Source organism: Chenopodium quinoa, unplaced genomic scaffold (assembly GCF_001683475.1).
Source record: "Chenopodium quinoa cultivar QQ74 unplaced genomic scaffold, ASM168347v1, whole genome shotgun sequence".
Taxonomy (NCBI): Eukaryota; Viridiplantae; Streptophyta; class Magnoliopsida; order Caryophyllales; family Amaranthaceae; genus Chenopodium; species Chenopodium quinoa.
The window spans coordinates 2,390,663-2,407,766 of record NW_018743510.1 but is presented as its reverse complement, the minus strand read 5'-3'; the positions used below and the strand labels follow the sequence as shown (position 1 = coordinate 2,407,766).

General features: G+C 35.3%; 2 protein-coding genes across 2 annotated transcripts; both read right to left on the bottom strand.

Annotated features, from left to right (window-relative positions):
• Window positions 1–7,491: 7,491 nt before the first annotated feature.
• On the bottom strand, window positions 7,492–12,213 carry LOC110739716. Its single transcript, XM_021920184.1, has 5 exons — window positions 11,944–12,213; window positions 8,102–8,230; window positions 7,930–8,028; window positions 7,779–7,836; window positions 7,492–7,658 (listed from the first exon to the last, which is right to left on the bottom strand). Exons 2-5 carry the CDS (start codon window positions 8,192–8,194, stop codon window positions 7,591–7,593), a joined length of 318 nt encoding a protein of 105 aa, XP_021775876.1. The 5' UTR covers window positions 8,195–8,230; window positions 11,944–12,213; the 3' UTR covers window positions 7,492–7,590.
• A 2,686-nt stretch (window positions 12,214–14,899) lies between these two features.
• Window positions 14,900–16,721, bottom strand: LOC110739641 (zinc finger MYM-type protein 1-like). Its single transcript, XM_021920089.1, has 4 exons — window positions 16,637–16,721; window positions 15,425–16,355; window positions 15,153–15,285; window positions 14,900–15,085 (listed from the first exon to the last, which is right to left on the bottom strand). Exons 1-4 carry the CDS (start codon window positions 16,719–16,721, stop codon window positions 14,900–14,902), a joined length of 1,335 nt encoding a protein of 444 aa, XP_021775781.1.
• Between the last annotated feature and the right edge of the window lie 383 nt (window positions 16,722–17,104).

Genomic DNA, 17,104 nt, shown 5'->3' with positions numbered 1-17,104 from the left:
ATAGGTATTTCTGAATCAAAACAAACAGTTTGTTGAAATTCTGATAATTGAGGATTCCAAAAATTTCCTAATGGAATGTATGGAACCCACAGCCTACAAGGAAGCTTTGGCAAGCACCAACTCAGGAAATAGCTTGAGACCATAAAATCCAGAATGGACTCCATGTCAAAAAGATGATGTGTTAGTCTTGATAGACTTGCAAGTGGGGTCAAACCCATTAGTTGCGTAAGTCTATTCGGATTCTTCTAGCGATTGCTAATTTTTCAATTATGAAATTTGGCAGTTGGACGTTAAAACCATCTTCTTGAAATGTTCTTGACTGAGGATGTGTGTATCACACAACCTAAGGGTTTTGTAAATCCAGGAAAATCCTAGAAAGGCTTGTGCACTTCAAAATTCCCTTCATGGATTGAAGTAAGCATCAAGAAGTTGGAACATTCGTTTTAATGAGGCAATCAAACAGTTTGGTTTCCTTAAAGAGCAAAAGAATCTTGTGCATACAAGAAGTTTAGTGGGAGCAATCTGATTTTCTTAGTCTTGTATATAGATGACACACTGCTCATAGGGAACGACATATCAATGCTTGAGTCAGTCAAGTAATGGTCAAAAGTTGTTTCTACATGAAAGACTTGTGAGATGCCGAGAACATATTGGGAATTAAGATTCATCCAGAAAGGTCTCGAAGGATATTGAACTAAATCGAGAGACTTATGTTGATAAGGTCCTTGACAGGTTCAAGATGCAAGACTCTCTGAGAGAGAATTTCACTCCTATGTCTCATGGTATTACGCTCAGTAAAAAACTCAGTGCCTTCAAAAGCCAGAAGAGTTGAGTCGTATGGAAAATGTACCTTATGCATTTGCAAAATGGTCCATTATATGTGCCATGATATGTATAAAGTTGGATGTTACAAATGCCTTGAGCATGTGTAGCAGGTTTTAAGCAAATTCAGGATAAGCATACTAAAAGCTGCTAAGAACAAATCCTTGAGTACTTGAGAAGGACTAAAGGAATGGTTCTAGTTTATGGTGGCAAAAGTGAACTAGTTGTCAAAAGGTTATATGGATGCAAGTTTCCAAATAGACAAAGATGATTTTAGATTTGGATCTAGACACATTTTATGTCCGAATGGAGAAACAGTGAGCTTGAAGAGTTCAAAGTAGAGCACTATTGCATACTCAATGTCAGAATATGAATGTTTAGCTACAGTAGAAGCAGTTAAGGAGGAAGTTTGAATCAAGTTATTTTGTGACAACATTACCCTTTTGCCCAATCAAAGGAGTCAGGGACACAGTGCAAATCCAAACATGATAAGATAAAGTATCACCTCATTTAGAGATCATTGGCTAGTGGGATGTCAAGATCTGCAAAGTTTCATATGAGTGAGAATATCACTTATTTACTTACTAAACCCTTTCCATAGACTAAAGCATGAGAGTCATACTAAGGCACTTGGGTTGAAGTAAGTTGTGTAATTTAAGTTGTATATGTTTTGAGAAAACATATTACATAAGTAATACATTAACTTGCATAATTATGTTTAAATCAAAAAATTTCATTTCTCTTATTTAATTATGGTTTTTGAAATTAAATAAAATGTCCGAAATAATTATGAATTGATGGGTTCATCAAGTTGATGACTTGGTGAATGAAACCCCACAGGTGAACAAAATTCATATATTATTAAAGTTCCTAGTTTGAAATCATTAAATTGGACATAAATGATTTCAATAAATGGACTGACATGTAAGATTGATTGGATAGTGTAGTTTCATGGGCTATAGGGGCATAGTGATGCTCGGTCAATTACATGGATATGCATAAATTGCATGATCAAACTATTGACCTACTTTGAAGTTCAAATATAGAGCTTTCGGATATATTAGTGGATTTGAAATGAGTGGAACATTGATTTCATTCAATGATTAATTTAGTTGTGGTACACTCAAACGTCATGTAAAAGAGGGCTATAAAGGGTGTTTTCCGGTTACTTCAAAAGTTGAGTGGCAGCTTTGGTTGCGACAACATTGGATTGAGTGTACCTATTTAATTAGAGAATGTGTCATGGCCGCTTGAAGAGGGAGAATTCAGAAAATACGTGGCCACGTTCAAATGCATTACTCAGTAATCATTTGGGTTTGTAATTCTAACTCAGATATCAAGAAAAGATTTGTAGATTAATATGATCTCGACATGGGATGCAATCATATTATCAAATCGACGCATATTGACTTAAGGAATTTGAATATTGCACACTTGTCTCAGACAAGTGGGAGATTGAAGGATTTATGTCTTGGTCAAGTGCAATTACTAGATATATAAATGGATCAAATTATGGAGATAATTAAGTTCGTCCATTTGGGTCGTCGTTATATCATAGCTAGAGGTACTAACGATCTTTGGGCTATTAAAATAGGCCAAAGCCTAGACAGATCCTATAAGGTCACACAAAGGGCCTAGATCAAGAATTAGAGGACGAGGCCCATGATGGGCCCCATCCCCTAGGTGGTCGGCCATATGAGTTGGTTTGGAGGGTTTATGGGCTTCCTTACCTAGTCTAATTATAATAGGATTATAAATAGACTAGGTGCCTAGGTTTTTCATGAGAACAGTTGATTGTTAGTTTGTGAAACCCTAATTAGAAAACACGAAACCTAGCCCTCTCAAACTCTCTATCTCTCACGGCTCTCTCCTCCCCTCTCGGCGTCGGGGGTGTGCACGGTGGTGGTGGTTCGTCGTGGTGGTCGATTTTCCATCAAAGGTGGTGATCGTGGTTTTCCCCTTCACTCGACCAATCTAGTATTGGTGGACGCTTATTCGAATCCCGTGGACAAAGTAGAGGAGTCACGCTTGGGGCTCTATTCTCTCCCTAATTTGCTGATCGAATAGCTACGTGGAATTCACGCTTCAAAGGTATAATTATGGAATTCTTGTGTGTTATGCATGTGATCCTAATTTAGGTGCGTATGATTATGATTCATGAAATTCCACTTATAGTATCTAAAAGTCTTACACTGTCGTGGCACGGTAATCAGTTCAGGTTCTGTTTTGTGTTATTTTCCAGTTTTTTGTCAACTTTAGAGTTTGCGCTAATTACTAAGTGAGTACGATATGTTGGAATTCATTAGTCGTAAATCAAACAAAGTAAACCAACATCATAGACAAATAACGATCGTTAAGGTTAGGATTAAAACAATCAAATATGCATACATAGGGCACGTAGTCACAATGATGCAATGAAGTTCACAACCTAAGGTCAAGTTCTATGTTCCACTATGGTCAAGTTTATTTGGTGTCAAAAGGGTACCATGGTTAAGAGTTTGGACACGTTAGCAAGGCAGCCTCCCTTGAGGGTGTATACCAACAGGCGGCTCCGCAAGTTCATGATGAAATCAAGCTTGACTCCATGGTTTGGGTGGATTTAATAACACAGATGAACCCTTATCGTCATGAACGTTTTCGGGTTTATAGTGCTTAAATCCCCCGAGGCTAAAACGTATGTTGAACACATACGGTTTTTCGGAAAAAACGAAGGATGCTAATTACGAGAAAAAAGAGAACCATTGCAGCGTTTTTATGACTTCCGTGCCACAGCAGAAATTACCATGCCACGGTACAGAGCGCTGCGTCGCGCTACTCTGTAGCGTATCATGGGAATTATGCCGTTGCGCGGAAAAAATAAAGATACAACAGTGCTTTTATTTTTTCCGATCGCGATCAGGTTATTCGATTTTTCCTACGAGGCGAACCTAAATACGATGTTAAAAACGTCAATGCATATGAAAAAATGCCAAATTAATCATAGGAATACGATTCAAGAATCTTTCAAGTCTCATCAACTCATCTTAATTAAATACCGATCACTCAAATTCATAAATAATCAAGAATCCTCCCCAATGGAGTCGCCAAATTGTAGGCATCATTCGAAGCGCGCCTACCTAAGCATGTTGTGAATATGCTTGGCACTCATAGGAAGTGGGAATTGACATACGATTAGGGACACGATTAAGGACAAAGAAAAGTAGGGAGCCGCCAACAAGTTTTTAAGGAACTAGTAAACCGTTCACAGATCATTTAAGGCAACCACGATTAAGGGACAACAATAGGCAACAACGATTGACCCGTGAAGGTTACACCCCGTTCATAATCCATGAGATTACTAACTCCATATGGTTCGAAACCACGAAAAGAGGATTGGGGATGATGGTACGAAGTGAATCATGGAGTCACATTCGCCCATATTGGCCTCTACTCGATTCTTATAGTGAAAAGTATTTCCTGCCATCTCAAGGCACACAAACAAAGATTCAATTTTCTCCAAACAAAATTAGGCTAAATTGGTTGAATATTAATGCACACATATAATTCTAAATATCGTGATCACTTGATAAAACAACAAGATTAAAAAAGGAACCTAAACCGGTCGTCCAAATTATCTTATTAAGCGTTAAATTCAATTACATATTCCCATTAACATGCAATATGGTGATCAATACAATAACAATAAAATCAACATTAACATTGGAAGCAACTTAGCCATAATAACGTTAGTCAAATCAAATCATAATAATAAACCTAATCATGATACTGGCAATAAGAATAATAATAATAAGAGTAATTAACTGATTTAAATTGCTCACGTTCCACGCTTCTTTAAATTGCTACATCATAAATAAAATGTTAGTAACTTCAAAGAATAATAAATAAAATTGAAATAAGATTAAAGGAAAATATAGGTTATTTGGTCCAAACCCTCAATCGGTTCTACCTTTCACGCCTTGGTTTAAGTATGAAACTTCGGGTGTTGTATGGATTTCGGGGAGTGCTTAAGGAAGGAATGGTGTAATTAAGAGGGTATATTTAAGGCTTAGAATATGAGAGAGAGAGAGAGATATTAGAATGTGTGTTGGTCCCCCGAAACTGTGAAATCAACTTCGTATTTATAGAGGAAATGGGAGGGGTGAGGTCCGGAAACCCTAGAAATGAGTCGTCGTAGAAGGAATAAACACTAGAAATTGCCGCATCACAGCACAAATTGCCGCGTCATGGCGCAAATTGCCGTGAAACGGTAAAATTTATCGTGGCATAGCAGAATCCTGCCGTGGCACGGCACATGCCTTTTCTGGAATTCCGTCTAAATTCATCTTTATCTTTTTATTCAACATTAAGTACGGGATAATTAGGCATCATTTCAGTGTTGCGGGCTTATTTCAGATTTAGGGTTCTAATATTTATTAACCGGGCTTAATTAATAAATAGAATAAAATGGATTAAAATGGTTTAGGCTGAAATAAGGATTGGACAGAGTTTGAATAAATACTTGGACTGAAAATGTGGACTGATTTGTATGTTGTGTTTAATTGAAAAAAGATTTTAAGCACGCTCGAGATTAAATACTTAACCTGACCAATAATAGCGCTGAAAGGTTGTTCATCATCGGGTTTGATTTCGGGGAGAAACTTTTAGGTGTCTACACACACACACAACTCAATCAAACCCAAGCTAACTGCCAAACATATAACAACAAGATTATAATTTGTTTTAACCAGAATTCTACCAGGAACTATTCACACTTTACCAAGGTTTGATATGATGTATAACATGGTCCACATCGATGAAAAATGGTTTTTTTTTTTTTTTAACTTGGATTACAAATAAAATTTTACTTATTGTCAGAAGAACAAGATAGATCCATACAAAGTTGTTCATAGTAAGACTCACATGATTAAATTCATGTTCATGGGCACAATAGGTAGACCGCACATTGCATCAAATGGACAAACAAATTAGGAGGGAAAGATAGGGATATTTCTATTCATTGAAGAAATATATTGCCAGCACCGAGAAACAGCAAAAACTGAGAAAGAGGTACAATAATAATGCAAGCAAAACAGACCGTCACAAGGTATGTCATAAGGAAGATGATTTTTGAAGAAGTAATGCCTACAATCAGAGCTACATGGCTAGTAAACTCATGCAAAAACTATATGGATCCAGCAGGATATGATGCAAGGCCTCACGTCAACATTGATGGTTTTTACATGCACCTAATCTGGCAGCCAGCTCATATCAATCTCCAAACCTCAATGTGTTGGACTTATGGTTTTTAGGGCAATTCAACACCAAGAGTTTCCTGAATCAGTAGAAGAGTTGGTTGAAAGTATTCTAACCTCCGATGCAAATTATAAACTTAATAATCATTAAAATGACTTGACTTCACTCAATATATGTAATAAAGGAAATTATGAAAGTCAAAGGAGGCAACAACTACAAAATTCCTTATAAGGGCAAGAAAAGACTACAAATTGAAGGTTGGGTCTATTACCAACCTATGTTAAAGTATCAGATGATTTGGTCCAAAATTCGATCATTTTGTGAATGGAGCAATCATAGAAAGGGGTGAACTATCAAATTCCAATTAACATGCTGTGAAAGATCTCTAAAGCAAGGAAAGAAGTAACTTTTGAGAATTGTCAAGTAAAATTCGTAAGAAAATAACTTTTTGTATAAATAATATTAAGGTCTAGCTTATAGGAAAAATCAATTAAGAAAATGGTCTGGTGGACAAAAGTAGAAGTTTTTTGAAAAACTCCATTAATTAAGAAAGTATTTGTAAATTATAATGGTGGATAAAAGTACAAGTTTTTGTAAACATTTACTGTGAATTTAATGGAGACAATATATTTTATGTATGGTAAACTCATATTGCATGCATTACTACAAGAACATCATTGAGGATCTCAATCATAATGAAAGACAGCAAACCACAACAAATTTGATAATCATCATATCAACATATCTCAAGCCGTCCAAAGCATCACAATCCATACTAAAAACATGCATAAGTATTCCAATCTAGGCAATATAATATGATTAAATCAGACAAACCATCATCATGAGATGATCAAACAACACACACATCATGTTTTTGCAAAGAAAAAAGAACATAATAAGGCCAACTTAATTAATTAGTGAAACTCCTAATAATTCATACATAAGTGTTAAAAACTTAAAATTTATGTGGGACAAACACTAGACGAAAATGGTAAAAAGGCACCGGTTCAAACCCCCCCCCCTCTGGCACCGGTTTTGAACCGTTAGGGATTTGAGGGATGTCAAATCCATGAAAATTTGGCACAGGTTCAAAACCGGTGCCAACTAAAGCATTTAGCACCGGTTAACCGGTGCCAACTACATGCATTTAGCACCGGTTAACCGGTGCCAACTACATGCATTTAGCACCGGTTAACCGGTGCCAACTACCATGGCGCCAATTTTTTTTTTTTATTTTCAATACTATTGGCACCGGTTCTAAGTTAAAACCGGTGCGAAAAACCCCACTTTAGGCACCGATTCTTGCTTTGAACCGGTGCCTATAGTCTCAAAAAAAGAATTTAAACAAATTTTGGCACCGGTTCTGGTCCAAACCGGTGCCAAAAATACCCCAAAAAAATAAAAAATAATTTTTATTTCATTAAAAAAGGCTAAAATATTACAATTTTCGTCCAAAATTTTTTTTGAAGTGTCCAAGGTTTCTGGCTGCTGTGTGTCTTCTGCCTGCACTGGTACTGTTGTCCTGGTTCTGCACTGCTACTGCTGTTCTGCTGGTCTCATGATATCAAAGTAGACTATGCGGACTTCCATTGTAGCAGAAAGACCTATTTCAAAGTCAGACGTTTAACTAATTTCAAGCCATGTATATTAACCTCAAAAGTCAAGACATTGTTTAATGAAGGTGAATTAAAAAAAGATTATCTATAAAGCATTAACGCCCTAGCCTCTCAAAAGATTTAGCACCCGTGCAAAAATCACTATATCCCCAGGAAAGGCATCAACCTAAAAGCAACCATTACAATGTTTACAAACATATTTGACAGGAGAAATAGTGTAGCAATCGTAGCATCATTCATTGAAACCAAGTGTACTTACAGGACTAAATCGTTTAGCTTCTTTGTCATCAAGCTTTATTTTTTCTTGTAAGGCTTTCATTTTTTTTGCTCTTTCTTCTAAGAAATTCTTCAATGTTTCCTGGACAGAGAACATGAAATTAGTATAGATTAGATTAAAAAACAGTGACCTTGACACCAAACTGGGCACTCACAGCAGCTTTACTTGCGGGAGTTGAGTTACGAAAGAATATTGTTGTCACTTCCATTGCCTGCTCAGGTAAGTCCATGCGCAACTTGAGTCCCATTTCTGAAAATGCAGACAAAAGGGCCACATGATCCTCCTGTTGTTGAAACAAATATTTCGTAAGACGATAAATATGATCAAATAGAAGTTCTAAGATGTATATTATCTTTGAGAACTCAGTAAAGTGCATCAAGGAAAAAAGAATTTTAAACTAATCAAAAACTAATTATAAAATCAGATTAAATGAAACAGCAGCTACACTAGAAACAAAATGTAACATAGATATTAAGGCTGCAGGCAATAAGGAAGAACAGAGTGATTATAGGCTAGGATGCACGGAAACGGATACGGACACGATACGGACACGGGAAAACGGCAATCCTAAAATAGGGGACACGGGTACGGCGTATAACAAGGCATATAATATATTAAAAAAAACGAGAATTTGACAACTAATTCAATAAAACACTAAATAATTAGCCTCAAAACACACAATTTTAATTAAACAAGTAAATGAACAAAGTGTACGGACATAGTCGGATACATATCAAGAAACCATCAAACCAGACATGTCTTAATAGTACTCTTCAAGTAATCAAACAAAACTAGAAACATAACACAAAATCAAACATCTCATCAAGTAATCAACAAAACTGTCAAAACACGGTGGTGGGCGGTGGTTGTCTGGCTGACGACGAACAACAAATTGAATTATTGAAGCAATTGAATTTCAGAAAATCATAAGTTCTTACACACTTACACTGATTAAAACCCTAAAAAATTCCCCAAATTAGCATTACTCGAATTCACTTCAGAATCACAGCAATTGTTGAATGGAAGAAATTGAGCTCCAGTAAAGATAACAATGGAGCTCAATTGTTGAATGGCAGAACACCAAGAAATAAGCACGAAAAGGCTGAAATTGAGCTCCATTAAAGACAACAATGGCGGAGACTCAGAAAATGAAGACCGATTAAGTTCTCTCCCAGACTCCATTCTCACCGACATTCTCTCACTTCTCGACATCCAAGGATGCATATTCAGAACTTTAATTGAATTTTTAAAAAAAAAAAGTAGAGAAGAACCATACCTGGTGGCTGACACGGACGACGGGCGACAAGGTGGGCGGTGGAGTGATAGGTGGTGGCTGAGGACGAGCAGGCGAATAGCAAGGTCCAGGCTAGCAACTCCAGCAACCCCCGCAACAATGAGAGATGAAGGCCACGAGCAGCAAGGGCCAGGCCAGCAACCCTGACAACCGGCAAGGAGGCGAGTGGCGGTGACGGAGACAGCAAGCCGGCGGTACGGTGAGACCTACAAGTCGGCGACTGAGCAAGTGAGCAGCAAGGGGTTCAGTTGAGACTTAAGAGGATGAGAGGATTGAGAGTTTGAGAACTGGAAACTTGGAAAGAGGTAGAGAGGCAAAGCATAGGAATTTAGGTATTTCGCGTGTCCATACCAAAACGGCCCGTGTCAGCCCAAGACACGGCCCGTGTCCAAAAATAAAAAACGGTTAAAAAAAATCGGACACGGTTTTCTGCGTGTCGGACACGTGTCGCCCCGTGTCTCATCCGTGTCCGTGTCCGACACGCGTGTCGACTCGGACTCTTCAGATTTTTGGCGTGTCCGTGCATCCTTGATTATAGGATCTGTTGAACTGCAAATCATTTCCCAAATAACAGCCTTCCATTAAACCGAATTACCAAACTATTTTCCAAAACAAATTTAATGGATATGAGACGGACACTGGATTAAACAAAACACATAATCTTGTTATTTCTTCAAAAGTAAAATGATTAAAAAAAATGTTAGGAAATATAGTTTGTTTTAATCGGTTAGACTGGAATTGGCTCCTTAGTTTGGTTAACTAATGATGAACTGCTATAGACTTTCAAAGAAAACAAAGAGTAATTTAGGAGATTCACAATTTTTTTCACGTTTAAACCAATATTTGCTGTTTTGGAAGAAAAAGAAAAGTAAGAATTTTATAGACAGATTTTTGTCATCACTTCCTTTCCTAATCTGCTCAATCATATTCCCAAGCTTTTGCTTAACAAACGTGGCCTCTATGCCCATTGCTCAAATTTATAAGAACTGTGAGCTATTTTCTATTTTGTAAATAAAAACAGACACACAGATAGTCAACCAAATAGATTACCACACAAGCAAAAACTTAATCTAGGACCAATGGGGAAGAAAGAAAATAATAAGAACAAAAAGGTCATTCATACTTCGTATTGCTTGCTTCTAGCATTCTAGTTAAACCAATTACTCCGTAACACCATTGAGCTATCAAATAGAATGTAAACTTCACCAAATCAACTGATAGGTCATATAATAGAAGGCACTCCAGCAAACATACATACTAAGCCATAAAAACCTATCTTACTGCTTTAAATAGGCACACATATAAACTAGGGCAAGCAACCAAGACAATGTTACTTAGTTCACCTGACATGTCTAGCTAGAAATGCTGCCAGAAGTTGAGGGATTGCCCAGTCACAACTCACAAGTATCTGATACAGGGAACTAAACAAACAGAGAGCTTCAGCGTTATAAGAGTGATGCTGAGCATTAAGGGCAAGGTGATATTATCTTCCAAAAGTTTAGTCAACCCATGAATTTGTGAAGCCAATATATCTCTACTTGAAGGTTCTCTAATTTGGTTGGATAACCCAACTGTTCTCTTTTTGAACTAATAAACTACTCAACATGAAGGTTGCGATTTAGAAAATAGGAGCAACTCAACTTAACTTAACTACTATTAAGTAAATAGCTCAAGTTTTCAACCAAACAACCAAACATCAAATCTCAACCTTCAAGTTCAAAAACTGATCAAATCAAACCCAATTCATCAATTCCTAGATTCGAATTTGACTCAATTCTACTCACACTTCAATTTATATACCAGCCTTATAGCCGTTCAATTCTACTCACTCTTCAATTCTACATCTGAAAATGACATACAGCAAAAAAGTATGAAAGACAACCAACACTGATCCTGATTCAGCCCTCCACTGGTTGTAATAAGCAGATAGCAAATATTGTTGTGGTACATTAAACCAGGTAGCATTAGAAGAAATATATTGACGTAAAACCCCATTCAATTTCAGATGGAATTTGTAGTTAATAGCATTAAACCCCGAAATACACGACAACCAACACTGATCCTGCATTTCCCCTCAGCTCCTCAGCAGTAACCGCTTATAATCAACATTGACTAAACAATTACCATTACAACCAAACATACTAAACAAACAAAAAAATAAAATCAAGACAACAAACCTCTTTTAGCAAACAATTTTTTTTTTGAATCCGCATCAAAAACCATATTCTATATACATTGGAGCGAATCAAAATAAGCAAAATCAAACAACTTAACAATTCAAAAAAAAATATGCGGTTAATTTAATAAAAGTTTAACACCTTAAGCACATCTTTAGCAGCGTGAGCAAACCCAGGCGAAGAGAAAAGAGCAAAACAAAATGTGCGGTTAATTTAATTGACCCCTCACTTGAGCAAATAGGAAGATGGTGCATAATGTCACCCTGACCACCCACGAAACCCGTAAACCCCCCCCCCCCCACGAAACTGCCTCCCCATTGACTACCTAAAAGAAAGTCAAATCAAGAAAAACCCCAAAGTGAAACCCAAACCCAGAGAACCCAAATCGAAATTAAGAGGGTTGCAGTAGTAAACTAACCCTAGTTTACAAGAACTAACCCTAAATTCGAAAATCAAATAAACGACAAACCCTAGATTGCGAAAACTGAAATCGATAATCTAAAAAGGACAAAAACAAATTTTTACCTCGAAGCTGCTTCAATGAAGCTGAGAAAGCTCGAATCCACTTCAATGGAGAATTAACAGTACGCGTAGTGGAGGAGTGATATGGACAAAGCTCAGAATGCGCTTCAATGGAGAACTACGAGCACGCGTAATGGAGGAGAAATATGGAGAAAGGTGGTCGAAGCTAAGAGAAGGGCGAAATTAAACGAGAGTTAGGGTTAACGAAAATGAAATGCAGGGGGGAAAGAAAGAAAGAAGAAGCAGAGAAATGAATACCTGAATTTTTTTTTATTTCGCCCGGTTTTTTTTTCAAAAATGGCACCGGTTTAAACCGGTGCTAAATACCATAGTTGGCACCGGTTAAAGGCAAACCGGTGCCAACTCTATTCCATACTTCTTTTTTTTGTTTTTTTTAATTGGCATCGGTTTGAACCGGTGCTAACACTGAATTTTTCAATCCCGCCCATTTCTTTTGGCACCGGTTTTCACGAACTGGTGCTAAAGGGGGGTGCCTATTTCAATTTTTCTACTAGTGAAAGGCAATATGAAGTGATGCATAATCAGAATTTTTTAATTAAAAAAAGAAACCTAAAACGGTTGAGCTTAATACCATATGAGATACTTCTATAAAAAATAAATAAAAATATGTGATTTGAAGCTTATTTTAGGTTAAGACAAAAAAAAAGGTATATTAAATCAAAAAATAATAAAAATAGAGTTAAGATCGTAAATGGCAAATATTATGTTTGGGGTCTAACTTAATTTTACATAGTTTTTGGGGTCTAACATTTTTTTTTCCGGCCAAATTAATTAATTCTCTTCCAAAAAGTTAGACACTTAGTTAAAAAAAGTTGCAATAGTTAACCAATGATTTTTTTAATTTTAATTTTTTTTTTTATTTAAAATCAAAAAATCTAAAAGGGGAAAAAAGTTGGACCCTTCATCTTTTCGCCACATTGCACGAGAACGTCACTTTTACTGCTATGTATTAACTCTTAATTTCTTTCTTCTTCTCTTTGTTCATTTACTCACAAATACCTAAACAGAGCATATTCCCCCATCTTTCACTCTCAAGCTTTTGGAGCAATGCTAATTTAGAAAATTAAACCTTTTCCATCCAAATTCCTTGGAGCATTTGCAAATATATGGTAAGGAAATGAGATCACTTTTTTTTTTGGTTTTTTTTTTTTCATAATTTGTATATGGACAAAGTTAAGGTTTATGGTTTGTTTTAAAAAATTAAAATATGTGATGTGTATATTATTTTGTTTAATTTTTTGAATTATACTTAGTTAATTATTGTAGTGCATACTATATTAGTGTTGGTTGAATTTGTAATTTGATTTAGAGTTGTGTAATTTTGGTTAGAAATTGAAAATCTAAATTTTGTGTAAGTGATCTTATAATTCTTTGTTAATTGTTAATTTGTTTGGGTATAATGTGGTATTTACTCCTAAATTGCTTGAATTATGTCCTAGGTTAGAATGGTCGTAAAGGAGAACTTATGTATGTAGATTTACCCACCTTGAGTATCAAAGATCAGAAGAGGGTAGTTAAAGTATGTAGTTACTAGAGAAGTAATTGGCATTATAGGGCCTAGATCATTCCTCAGGTTGTAAAAAGAAACCAAAGTATTTAGTTAATTCTTATGGCTAAGGGCATCAATGTTGTTAGAACTAATTGTAAGCAGGGTTAGGTAGTTATTCAGTGATGATGATTTTATGTAATTTTTTGCATTTGTCAAGTTATTAGTGACATTGTGCTTTTGGAATTTTAAAGCAATGTATCACAATGTCACGTCTTTGGCAACTCCAAATGATGTACTTGAATATATTTATATTAATGAAATTTAAGAATTTCTACTTTCATATGATGTGCTTTTTTTTTTTTATTGTTGTTTTAATTACTTTAAATTTGTCTACATTAATCTCATTATTGCAATTTGTGCATTTGGATGGTTAGAGTATTGTAAATAATGATGTATATGGGGATTTTTTTTTTTTTATTTATTTATTGTATCTATAGATAATGGATGTAATTCCTATGTCAATAATTATTATGCACTATGTTGTTGAATGGAAACAAAATCCAGACTTAGAATATGTTGGGGAATCAGTGAGCGTTTTTTATGAAAAACCATCATATTCTAATGTTAATGGAATGAGAAAGATAATTGACAACTAAGGGTACAAGGACATAATAAATTGCATTATTGTGACCCTTGTAAGTCAATAATTAAGACAGGGGTTCGATTTTTGAGCTATGATGATGTAACATTTGCAAAGTTAGTAAGCTTGCTGAGTCACTATATAATCATATATGTATACACTAAGCATGAGGATGATGAAGATGATATAAGTGATCAGTGGCGGAGCCAGGATATATAACCGGGGGGACGACAACTAAACATCGCATCATTTGGCAAAAATATTTAAAATAAATAAATAAACACAAAGATAGTTTTATAGTTAAAATTTTACAACTAAAAAATCCACAATATATAATTAGTCCTACAATTAAAAAAAAAGATGAAAAAATTTACATAAAGTTTAATATTAAATTACAATTGCATCCTTCGAGTCTTTATATTCAGAAAACGATCAATGATTTCTACATTGGGAACTTGTAGGAACACTTCCCTCTCAATAAAAGTGACCAAACAATCATTCATAAGTTGATCACCCATACTATTTCGCAACTTACTTTTGACATAAGTCATTGCGGAGAACACTCTTTCAACACTTGCCGTAGCGACAGGAAGAATCAACATCAACTTGATAAGCAAATATACAAGAGGATATGTCTTATCCTTCTTGGTATTAACAAGCATCATGGAAAAAGAGTTAAGATCACGCAAGTTTTGAAATCTTTCATCGTTGTGCATATTTTCCATGAATATATCAAGTTAACCTTCAAGTGTCATCAAATCAAAACTTGAAAATTCTTCAGGATAAAAAGAGGCAAGTTTGAGTACCTTTTATTTGTCAAAATATGAGAAGTTATCTTTAGGATTTAAGCAAGCCATACAAGTAAGTAACTCCATGCTTATCTCATCGAATCGATTATCAAGTTCTTGAAGATGCAAATCAATTACCCCCAAAAATATTTCAACTCGAAAATGATGTAGATTTGTTGGTTTTTTCGACAAAGCGTCATGATCTTCCTTGAGGAACATAAAGAGCATTCATAGTGAGAACATCAATTCCATTTTTAGTGCAAAATAAACTAACCTTGTTTAAGAGAGTCTCCCACCCTTGTTCCCTCATTTTTTGCAACACACTTTTTGTGAAAGTAACTAGTTCCATGGTATTTACAATATCTTGCTCCTTTCTTTGCAAAGCAATACACAAATCATTAGTGTAACTAAAAGTAGTCAACATCAAGTAAGCCACAAAAATAAAATCAAATTACTCTAATTGTCCTAAAGCAATTTGATCTTTAAACTTATCTTCTGATGAACAAGTACCTTAACAATTGTAGAAAACAAGCAGATGATACTTACAAGACACTTGTAATGAGATCCCCAACGAGTATCTCTGGGCCTCTTCTCTTGCAAGAAACTCCAACAACATTCAACAAGTTTGCAAGTATTTCAAAAAGCCAACCACAACTATCATTCCTTTTAGCAACGACAACTAGTGTGAGTTGAAGTTGATGAGCAAAACAATGTATGTAGTAGGCTCTTGGAGTATCATTCATAATAAAAGTCTTAAGGCCATTTATTTCACCCTTCATATTACTAGCCCCATCATAACCTTTCCCTCTTATCATAGATGGACTCAATAAATGTTCCACAAGTAGTGACATAATTGCATCTTTAAGAGATAAAGCGGTAGTATCACCAACAGGAACAATGCCTAAAAATCTCTCCATTACCTTTCCACTATCTCTATCATCAAAGTGCAAAACAAGAGCTAGTTGCTCTTTTTGAGACACATCACTTAACTCATTGGTCAATATAGCAAAGTAATCATCACCAAGCTCTTCAACTATGAGCTTAGTTGTTTCTTTTGCACAACAATTAATAATGTCTTTTTGAATCGGGGGAGAAGTCATTTGACAATTTCCGGATGCATTTTCAAGAGTATGATCACCTACTTCCTTAACCTTTTCTCCTAAACATTTAAATAGCTCAATGAAATAACCCCTATTATAAGACTCATCACTTTCATCATGCCCACGAAATGCCAAACCTTGCCCCAAAATTAACCTTAAACAAGTTAAAGATGCATTTAAATGAATATAATATTCACTTTTAATCACCTCACTTGCCTTTTCAAACATATTCACAATTGATTTATTTTTCCCATCTTTCAAGTTAACATACTTCTCATTAGCAAGATTATGAGCACTCTTAATTCCACCAACATGCTTCTCAAATCTTTCCGGCTTATTCCATTTCCTAAATCCTCCATCAACAAATGCATCACCTCCTATATTATTTTCAAATTCACCTTTAAACAACATACAAAACAAAATGCGGCATCTTTTTCAATGATGTACTCAAGCCAATCTCATTTGTTAAACCAATTCACACTAAAACGACGCAAACATCTCACTTGTCTTTAAGGAAAGTTGTGAGTTTTTGGTTGGCAATGTTTTTTAAGAATATAAGCTCTCCTAACCGCATTTCTTTGATTTGGGGGATAGCCCATTATGTTCATTCTTTTTCCTGGGTCATATATCAATTCTTCCTCCTCCGGTGGTACATTACTAGTACTAGTACCACCAATTTCTTCAACATTTTCTTGAGCTTGGGGGGAGCTAAATGTAGTGGGTTCATTTCCTTGAGATTTCATTCTTTTAAACATGAATTGTCGAATATCAGGTTGTTTTCCCTTTGTCTTAGAATTGTTTTAATTAGGTGAATTTTTTGACATGTCCTAATTAAATCAATAAAAATGAAAACAATGAATCAACAATAATTCAATTACCATCATATCATGTAATCAAAATTACCAAACAATTTAACACAAATAAGAAGTTATAAAGTGAACAATTTGAGAACTTTAACCTAACATTAGAATACAAACAATTAACCATAAAAAAAAAATCAGAATTTAAACAATTAAAAATTAACACTTAAAAAAAAAAAAAAAAAAAAAAAAAAAAAAAAAAAAAAAGATTTAGGATTTAGAGGATTAATTTAAAATTATAAGTTACTTACAAAGAATTTGGGGGA